Raw genomic sequence first — 8,960 nt, forward strand, 5'->3', positions numbered from 1 at the left:
CTGGGTGGGTCTCCATGGCCAGTCCAGCAGCCGGGGTTCTCCCACCTCTCCTTTCTTTTTTAGCCTTCCTTTCTGTCTGTGGAACGGGGGACACTCCTGAAGGCACAGTTTTCAGAAAACATTACAGTTTCTATATTTAGAAACTTAGAAATTTGTAGCTATTTGAGGCTATCTGGTCACAGAGAGATTGAAGCTGGGAAGCTGCTAGAAGTGGCTTATTCCATGTACTGGTGACTCAAATCATAAATGTCTGATACCCTCAAACTCTGTCCTCAGGTACTTTGGCCATGCCTTGCACACTTATGTACATGTAAAACACCATGTACAATAATTTTCCCATGTTGATTAACTGCATTTTTCCAATCAGAATCTCATTTGCTTGTTTTCTTCCCCTATATTTAATTTTTAAAGCTCTGCTCCTACAGCTGATGATGTATAACCATTCAGGGTTTGCTCTGACTGTTGTGAAAAGTTGTTTCAAGCTGCTCTCTAGGAATCTCTAGATGGCCATTTGTTTCCTTTGGATCTCAGCAACACTCAGGAAAAGGGAAATAATGCCCGTGTGCCTTTACTGAGTTGTGCTGACCCTGTGTGAGAGCTCTGGGCAGGCTCAGACATTTGGGGTGTGTGGCAACAGGCAGTTGGAGAGAACACACTTGGAGAGAAAGGGGCTGGCTGGAGCAGTGACTCAGGGTGCACTTTTTAGGCAGCCCTTGAGTCAAATGGTTCAACATAAACTGCTGAGCGTTTCCCTGTCAATAATTCACCAGGCAGAGGGGGCTGGTGAAGAGCCTGAGCTTGGCTGGGACTCAGAAGCAATTTATGCAACCTCTTGAACAGCGTGAAACTTGTGCCATCCCTGTCTTGCATCACTCACTCTGCTTCTGTTGTCTGGAGTCCCTGGTGCACTCTGGAAGGTGCTGCCTGGCTCTGTGTGATATGAATGAGTAGTGTTTTCTGTTCCTAATGATTTTTCAATCGGTTGTACAGATTTTCCTCAAAAAACAAACATCAGAAAGCCTCAAAAGCAAGCGCCCAGTAGTGATGTGAATCCTGGGGAGCACCGTGCCCTTAGCTTGCCTCTTCTGAAAGAGTGGCTTGATGTCTTATCTTTACATTTTATTGTACTTTACCTTAGAGGAATAAGCTGTTTGGGAGTTGGCCAGAAAATTCCCTCTGAAAAATTGGGAGAAAGTTCATAGAATTGTGGGCTATCCTGAGCTGGAAGGACCCACAAGGATCATTGAGTCCAACTCCGGGACCTGCACAGGACAACCCAGCAATCCCACCCTGTGCCTGAGAGCGTTGTCCAAACACTCTGTCAGGCTGGGGCCATGAGCACTGCCCTGGGGAGCGTGTTCCAGTGGCTTAGTGGCTTTTTTAGTGGCTTTCCCTGCAGCATCTGTTCTCTGTATTTGCAGGGTCAAGGCCTCAGCAGCTGCGGCACCCGGGAATGTTCAGCCAGGTGTAGCTGACACTTTTCTTCCTCCTTTTCTCTGAATGCAGGATCTGAAGAGGAGGTCCAGGATGTCCACGAACACTCAGTCTAATGAAACACTGGCTTGTTTGCTCCCTGGGAGCTGGAGTGGACGCAGATGTTCAGCAGGAGGAGTTCACGCCTCGCTCTCTGCACAGGACCGGGATGATGCCCAGCCCGGCCCTGCCGGACAACAGACTGCAAACAGCAGTTGGGGCGCTTGTGGTCTCCTCACACGTCCCCACATTGCAACAGTCCCACAAACAGAGCTGTGCTCTCCAGGCCTCCTTCTCTGAAGGCAGAGGCAGCCCGTGGTCACCCTGTGGCATCTCTGCGTGGGCTGGGCAGAGGCACCAGCGGGAGAGCTCAGCGAGGGAGTGCAAGCTGCTATTTTGGCATGTTCATGTCACAGAAGGTTTTGCTAAACACTTCAAAAATAAACAAGCCTTCGAGACCAAAAGCTGCAGAAATGACTTTCTGTGGCTTGGTAGCTCCTGACTTCATTTCCTCACTTAGGTCAAAAGCCAGACTTCGCCAATTAAGTTTTCCATGCCTATTTCAGACACAGGAACGAGCTGTTCTCCATCCCACCGCTCCCAGGCCTGCCCTGCAAGGTGCTGCTTCTGACTCCAGTGGAAACCAACAGCTCTCACCACTTCTGATCCCTTCAGTGCCCTTCAGCTGACACCGTCTCGGCCATTCCCTGCATTTGGCAGCAGCAGGAGAGGTGAAGACACAGGGACAGCGTCAGCATTTCTGGGAAGGAGCTGGGTCAGACTCTCCATTGCAAAGAATCCACCCTCTCATCTGGCAATGTGAACAAGTCTCTCACTCACCCTCTTTTAACTCCTCCACCCACCCTCAAACTAGGTGTCATGGCCAGTCCTGTTTAGAGCAACTCATTTTTTGAGCGTATTTCGAACCTGAGGTGTCCCCATCACAGGAGTCATGGAAAATCCTTGAGTTCATGTGGTTCCTGCTGCTTCCTCTCTCGTTGCCTCAAGACACAGCAAAAATTCCCAGCAGAAGCCTCTGTAGTAAATGCAGAGCAGGGTCCCATCCATCACCCATCCTTATCTTCATATTTCTGACACCTGAAATGATCCTCTGGAGGGATTTTTCAAAATACCCTTCTGTCTTTTCCAACATTTTAATGATGCAGGGAGAAAATTCGAGAAATCATCAGGTTCCAGTCAATTCCTTTCCCCCTCCCCCCCCCACCCCATTTGTGGAAAGTTTGGGAGTTTTTCTTTTTGGATGCCATTAGTTCTTATTTCCTACATCTCACAATCTGCAGACCTTCAAGTAAAATAAAGCCTGCCAAATTCAAAACATATAGAACCCAAACAGCTTCCAAACAGCAGGGAATTCCTGTTGAGCTCATTGCCCTAAATGATCAGTCAGGCCAAAGAATCAGATTCCCACGTGAGGTGCACATTTATATGGCACCAAGTGCTTCCAAGCACAAGGAAGCACTGCTGGATACACCCCTGGAGCTGAAGGTAATTCCTGACAATTTGGGGTAGGAACAGGCTTCCCCATGTGCTCAGTGCTCAGCAACCTTCCTGTGTCTTCCTTTAAATCAGCAGCAGCTTCTCCAGCTCAAGAGAGCACACTGGTTATGCAGTCCCAGTTCAGGATAATTCTGCCTCTACCTTCCTTTGTGGTGAGGAAAGCTTTTTATGGGGTTTGCTGCCCTTAATCCTTGGAAAAAAGGCATCTTTGTCCCAGCTGCTCATCAGCCCCTGACAGCCAGTGATCAGGCAATAGCACTGTTTCAAACCCAGCATTATTCCCTTGCTATTCCCTTCCTTGTCTCCTCTGACTGAGCCCCTGCAGGACCTTTCAGTGTAGAGAAGAAACGCATTTCTTTCATCAAAGAACCCACCTGAATTATATTTAAACCTTTCCAGGCTCTTCTTGCAGGCAGAAGACACAAGCTCAGATATTTTCTCCCTTGCAGGGAAGTCAGTTTTCAACTAGAGGAAAATATCCAGGAGCAGATCCAGATTTGCCCTGTTTGGCTTCTTGTGGACATTGTCCATGGCTTTTCTCAGCCAGCTCCCCACATTCTTGACCATCCTGCAGGGCTCAGAGGGCTTTATAGAGGGGAGGGCCATGAAGTTGGGATGCTCCCACTGTTTTATTTCGGAGTCAAGAGGGCAGAGAGCTTCCAGGGATGCATTTCACTGCTCAGAGGAACAAGTGGGCTCATTTGCAATCTATAAGTCCTCCTCTCTTTTCCCCCCTTATCCCTAAGTAAACAGGGAATCTGCAGCAAGCCCCAAGCTTCTTGGGAGCACGAATGCACCCTCCACTCCCCACTGCAGTATTAGCAGGGTGCCAGGGCAGTGCCTGCTTCCAAGTGTTTTCCTTTCCTGACCTTATGCTGCTGCTCCTTTCCATCTAGAAACGGCCCTGCTGGATGTTGTCCTGTTCTGTGGGCCTTGTTGAGCTGCAGGTCTGCCTTAGTGGGGGCCCAGGTGGGAGGAGAGGGGGGAGCTCTCTGGGAAGGTGAGTTTTACGATCCTTTTCAGTAGATGGATGACTGTCCTTGGCTGCCGGGAGTGGAAGAAGCAATATCTGAGAAAACAGGGAATGGCTCCTCACAATTCCTGTACCTCTGGCTGCTGGATGATGCTTTTGAGTGCTCAGTACGCGTGGGTTTCATCACGGAATTTCTCCAGCATCCCAGCAGTGAAGCAGAACTCCTTTGCCTTCATTGCATCCAAAGCTGAAAACTGATGGAAACCAGAAGATCCCAAGCTCCCTCTGTCCCAACTGAAGGCCCAGCCTTTCCCCAGGGACCCCCTTTTTCCCAGGAGCTCCCACCCCATGAGCTGGGATCCACAATCGGGCTGGCTGGGCATCCCCCCCTCCTACACAGATCCTTCAGATCCTTCGGAAATGTGAATATCGGTTCGTTTTGTTGTCGTTGCTTCTCATTTAGTTTGGTTTTTTTGCTGAGTCTGTCCTGGCTCTCGGGGNCGGGGCCGGGCCGGCCGCAGCGGCCGCGCAGCCGCAGAGCGGGGCCGGGGCGGGCCGGGGCAGGAGCAGCGATGGCCGCGATCTCGCTGGAGACCGTCCCGAAGGACCTGCGGCACCTCCGCGCCTGCCTGCTCTGCTCGCTGGTCAAGGTGGGACCCGGACGGGGACAGAGCCAGGCAGAGGGACAAGGACCGCTCCCCGCCGGCCTCGGCCCTTCCTGCCCCCAGCCCGGGCCGCCGGGCCCGGCGCTTTTCCCTTCCCCAGCCCGGCCCTTCTCGCTCTGTGTCCCGGCCCTGCCGCCCGGTTTGGCTCTCGCAGCTTAAACTGCCGGGCCCTTCTCCCCATGACGGGCCTTCCCGCCCCTCCCCGGCCCTTCCCCCGCCCGCTCTGGCGCTCCCGGCCCTGCCAGGCCCGGGCCTCCCTGTGCTGGCCCTTGCGGGCCCTGCCAGGCCCGGGCTCCTCTGCCCCTCCTGTTGCCCGGCCTAGGCCTCCTGCAGCCTCGGGGCGCTTCCTATCCCGGCCCTGTCCGCTCCTTCCTAGGGCTCCGTCTCTCTCTCTTTCCCTTCCCGAGTTTCTCTCCCTTCCCGCAGCCTCCCTGCTCCCGGCCGGCCCCGTCCCTGACCCCCTTGTCCCCTCAGACCATCGACCAGTTCGAGTACGACGGCTGCGACAACTGCGAGACCTACCTGCAGATGAAGGGCAACCGCGAGATGGTCTATGACTGCACCAGCTCCTCCTTCGACGGGTGAGTGGGGCCTGGCCACAGTTCCCAGGGAGCTTGGGGACGCTGTGGTGGCACTGTGGGGTCACCCAGATGGGGAATGTCCCCTCAACGCCAATCCCTTCTGCAGGATCATTGCCATGATGAGCCCCGAGGACAGCTGGGTCTCCAAGTGGCAGAGGATCAGTGAGTATTTTGGGAGCCACAGATCCCTGATTCCCCGGCAGACCCTTCCTGGGGGCAGTGGGACCTGCTGGTCAGGCTGTGCAGGGGGTTCTACCCCTGATGTGGGGACATCTGCACAGGTGTCCCTTCCTACCTGGCTGCTGCCACATGGGGTAACTCAGTGTTTCCTTCCCGCCAGGTACCTTCAAGCCAGGTGTCTACGCAGTGTCCGTGACTGGCCGCCTGCCCCAAGGTACCTGGGAGATGGAATTGGGGTTTGGGGGCTTGGTGAACACTGTGGACAGGGATCATGGCATGTGGGTGATGGGATCAGCAAGGTGGGGAAGGGAGATCAGCAGGGTGACTGCAAGGAGGTGCTGGACTGGGTAAGGGACTTCAGGGTTCTGCACTGTGCCTGCCAGAAGCTGATATTGAAGATGCTGCTGGCTAAAACCAGCTATCGGAGGAATGAACTGGGATTAAAGGGTGACTCTGGAAAGTGGGCACATCTCAAATGGTTCAGCTCCAGGGAAACGTGGAAGTCTGTCCATAGAAAAGAGTTTTGCAGGATGGAGTGCTGTTAAGGCAGTCCTTGTGTGCCGGTGCCCCTTCCCGTCCTCCTCCTGCGCCGAGGGCTCATGCCACGGTGGGGTCTGTGTGTTTATAAATGGAGCAGAGGGCACAGAGGATTTGCCTTATCTCTGGAATGCAGAAATGGCATCATCTGTCCAGCTGAGCCCCTGCCCAGTCCCCAGAGCAGACTCCTGACCAGGAGTGAATCCTGAATCCCCAGGGAGAAAGCTGTCCCAGTGTCTGGGATTCCAGGCTCCTTATTTTTCACCTGAGCTCTGCATTGGGAAGGAGCTGGAACATCACAAGGCTGGATGCTGAGGCCTGCTGGCACAGCCCAGGCACATCTGAAATATCCAGGGATAGGGTTTAGTTTGGATTTTAGGAAAACATTCTTCCCCCAGAGGGTGGTTGGCACTGAACAGGCTCCCCAGGGCAGTGGGCACAGCCCCAAGGCTGCCAGAGCTGCAGGAGGGTTTGGACAATGCTCTCAGGGACAGGGTGGGATTGTTGGGGTGTCTGTGCAGGGCCAGGAGTTGGACTCAGTGATCCTTGTGGGTCCTTTCCAGCTCAGGATATTCCACCATTCTTTGAAATAAAGATGATTGTCCAGATCTTGATCTCTATGTGATAGAACCACCAGATTTTTCCAGGGCTCCTCATCCCACGAGAACACTGACCTGTGTTTGTCTCCTTGCTGCAGGGATCGTCCGAGAGCTGAAGAGCCGTGGTGTGGCCTACAAATCCCGGGACACAGCCATAAAAACCTAAAGGGCTCTTGTGCTGCCTGGAGGATCCTGGTGCTCCAAATCCTCTTAGTTTTACCCTCTAGGGAAGCAAGACTGGACTCGGGGTGTGCTGGTTCAGCTCCCCTCCCTTGGTACCTCTGGACTGTGCCACCCCACACTCTGCCCATGCGGACCAGAGACCTTTATTTGAGCCTTGACAGGGGGGAGGGTGTGAGTAGGGCTGGGGAAGGGTGTGAGTAGGGCTGGGGAAGGGTGCTTAATCGTGATGCACGAGTTTTTTTAAAGTTGTTCTGGGAAAGAGGGAATTTGGCATCTAGCTGTGTAAATAGCTCAATAAATCCCACTGCCTGGCCGGGGCTGGGTCCAGCTGTTGCTCCCTCACTGGTTTCACCGCTGCAGGGAGCGGGGGGGGGGGGTGGTGGTGTGGGGGGGTCTCTCACTCACCCCCCTGCCTGTGCCAGACTGTTTGGAGCCAGTGGTTGTGTCACTGCTTGTGCCACAGGCCACATTCCTGCCTCGAGAGGGAGATCCTGCCCTGGCTGTGCTGGTGTTCCACAGGGTGTTCCCTGTGGGAACAGGCGATCCCTACTGTGCAGCTCCCGGCTGGATGGAGCAGGTATGGTGATGTTCAGCGTTTCCTGTGGAGGTGTTTTCCTGGAGGTCACAATGTCCTGGGCTTGCAGGTGTTGTACAAAGGACGTGGTAGCAGGATGGACCTTCCACTGGCTGTTGCTGATCTCCAGGGCAGGCAGAGCGGGATGAGCCTTTTGCTGGGTTGGTTGGGAGGCAGCGGGTCTTGCAGAGGGAAGGGATGGACAAGCAGGGATGGAAACACCATCCAGCCTCATATTTCTAAGGATCTGAGTGTTTCAAGTGTCAGCTTAATGTCTGCACCACATGGGCTCCTAAGGGATTCACCCTCCTAAGCTGATGGCTCTTGTTTGATTTGTTTTGTTGCAGTTCATCAGCAGCCACCGATCACAAAGGGCTGAGTCCTTGGTCATTAGCTCTGTGGAATAACCTTTTTTTTTATTTTTTGGTAATCCTGGAACTGAAAAGCTCAATTATTGTTTCCTAGAACAGCCTGAAAACTGCATTGGGTCTGGGATGAGAGCAGCTGCAGCACAGGGAGTGACAGGGCTGGCTGGGGAATGACACTGCCAGGGGTAGGGAGGTGACATCTCTGTCCTGCTCTGGTTTGTGGAGCTGGGCCCAAAAATCGAGTTCCAAGTGCTCCAGGGTCTTGGAGCAGATGTGTGGTGGGAGAAACCTGGAGCAACAGGAGGGCTGGAGGGGCCTGCAGAGAAAAGCACCTCAAACCACACTCCTCTTGGGCCCTTGCAGATGTGATCTGCTGTCAGGAGTATTGGCTCAGTGCAGAGCAGGGCCAAGTCATGTTTCCTCTGGGCTCCAGGAAATGCCTCCAGGTGCAGATCACCTTTTGTGGGAAGAGCTGAGAGCCGTGGGCTGGGGGTCAGACCCTCCTCTTGGCAAGATGGAGCAGCAGGGTTAGTTCCTTAGAAGAGGAGGGAGCTGACCGTGACTTTCACTCATCCCTGCCGAAATCAAAGCCCTTGAGTTGCCTGATAATTATCCTCCAGGCTTGCTGGGTTGCAGAGTCTGGGCAGGAGATGTACCTTGGGAATTCCCAGTAGGTCAGGTCTGTGGGAGAGAGGAGTGACTGTCCTGGGAGCCCAGGGCACGACTGCGCGGGATGCTCAGGTTTAGGCATTCCAGGCATGGACCTCTGGGCTCTGGGGGGCAGTTTCAGCCCAGTTGTGCCATGAGGAGCACGGGGTGAGCTGGGATCCCCCCCGGGTGTGTTCATCCCTGCGGGAATGGTCTGGGAAAGCTGCAGCCAGTGCTGTCTGGGCAGCCGTGCCGAGAGCTGACAGGTTCAGGATGGGAGAGGCGGGGAGGACGAGGGCGGCTCCTCCTGCAGCTGGATGGAGATGGATCTGGGGAGTTTTGGCTCCAGCCGGGTTGGGGGAATGTTGGGGATGACGGAGCTCACCCGCCCCGCCGTGCCCGGCCCGGGAAGCCTCACGCTGGCAGTGCCACGGGGTGGCAGCACGGCCTTGTGCAGCGGGGCTGGAGCACGGCGTGGGCTCCGGGAGCTGCTGGAGACGGACCGAGGCACGATCTCCATTTTCTGCAGTGTCTTTCCCTACTGCCTTCCCAGGTTGTGTCCCGCTTCCCTGGCTTCAGGGAACGGTCGGGCTGCAGCTGCTCCAAGGCTGGAGTACCCTTGTCCCCTTGTCCCCTGGCCCTGTGGTGCAGAGGAGGTGAG

General features: G+C 54.6%; 2 protein-coding genes across 2 annotated transcripts in view; both read left to right on the forward strand.

Annotated features, from left to right (window-relative positions):
• RNF43 (ring finger protein 43) overlaps positions 1 to 4,458 on the forward strand; it is a 56,382-nt gene extending 51,924 nt beyond the window's left edge. The window contains exon 10 of the mRNA XM_027896297.1: positions 1,507 to 4,458. Coding sequence (XP_027752098.1) covers positions 1,507 to 1,550 — 44 coding nt within the window. The 3' untranslated portion in view covers positions 1,551 to 4,458. The remainder of the gene's footprint in view (positions 1 to 1,506) is intronic.
• Positions 4,459 to 4,503: 45 nt separating this feature from the next.
• On the forward strand, positions 4,504 to 7,042 carry SUPT4H1 (SPT4 homolog, DSIF elongation factor subunit). The gene is made up of 5 exons (XM_027896298.1): positions 4,504 to 4,614; positions 5,104 to 5,210; positions 5,317 to 5,372; positions 5,551 to 5,604; positions 6,625 to 7,042. The coding sequence occupies exons 1-5, from the start codon at positions 4,537 to 4,539 to the stop codon at positions 6,690 to 6,692; spliced, it is 363 nt and encodes a 120-aa protein (XP_027752099.1). The 5' UTR covers positions 4,504 to 4,536; the 3' UTR covers positions 6,693 to 7,042.
• The last annotated feature ends 1,918 nt before the right edge of the window (positions 7,043 to 8,960 follow it).

Source organism: Empidonax traillii, unplaced genomic scaffold, assembly GCF_003031625.1.
Source record: "Empidonax traillii isolate 1590-97213 ecotype Southwest subspecies unplaced genomic scaffold, ASM303162v1 scaffold492:size733235, whole genome shotgun sequence".
Lineage (NCBI taxonomy): Eukaryota > Metazoa > Chordata > Aves > Passeriformes > Tyrannidae > Empidonax > Empidonax traillii.

What these genes read in the sequence shown, in the direction of transcription:
- SUPT4H1 (XM_027896298.1), top strand. Translation starts at nt 4,537, where the DNA reads ATGGCCGCGATCTCGCTGGAGACCGTCCCGAAGGACCTGCGGCACCTC. An exon ending in ACCAGCTCCTCCTTCGACGG is followed by an intron (nt 5,211 to 5,316) that starts GTGAGTGGGGCC and finishes TCCCTTCTGCAG; the next exon opens with GATCATTGCCATGATGAGCC. An exon ending in CTCCAAGTGGCAGAGGATCA is followed by an intron (nt 5,373 to 5,550) that starts GTGAGTATTTTG and finishes CCTTCCCGCCAG; the next exon opens with GTACCTTCAAGCCAGGTGTC.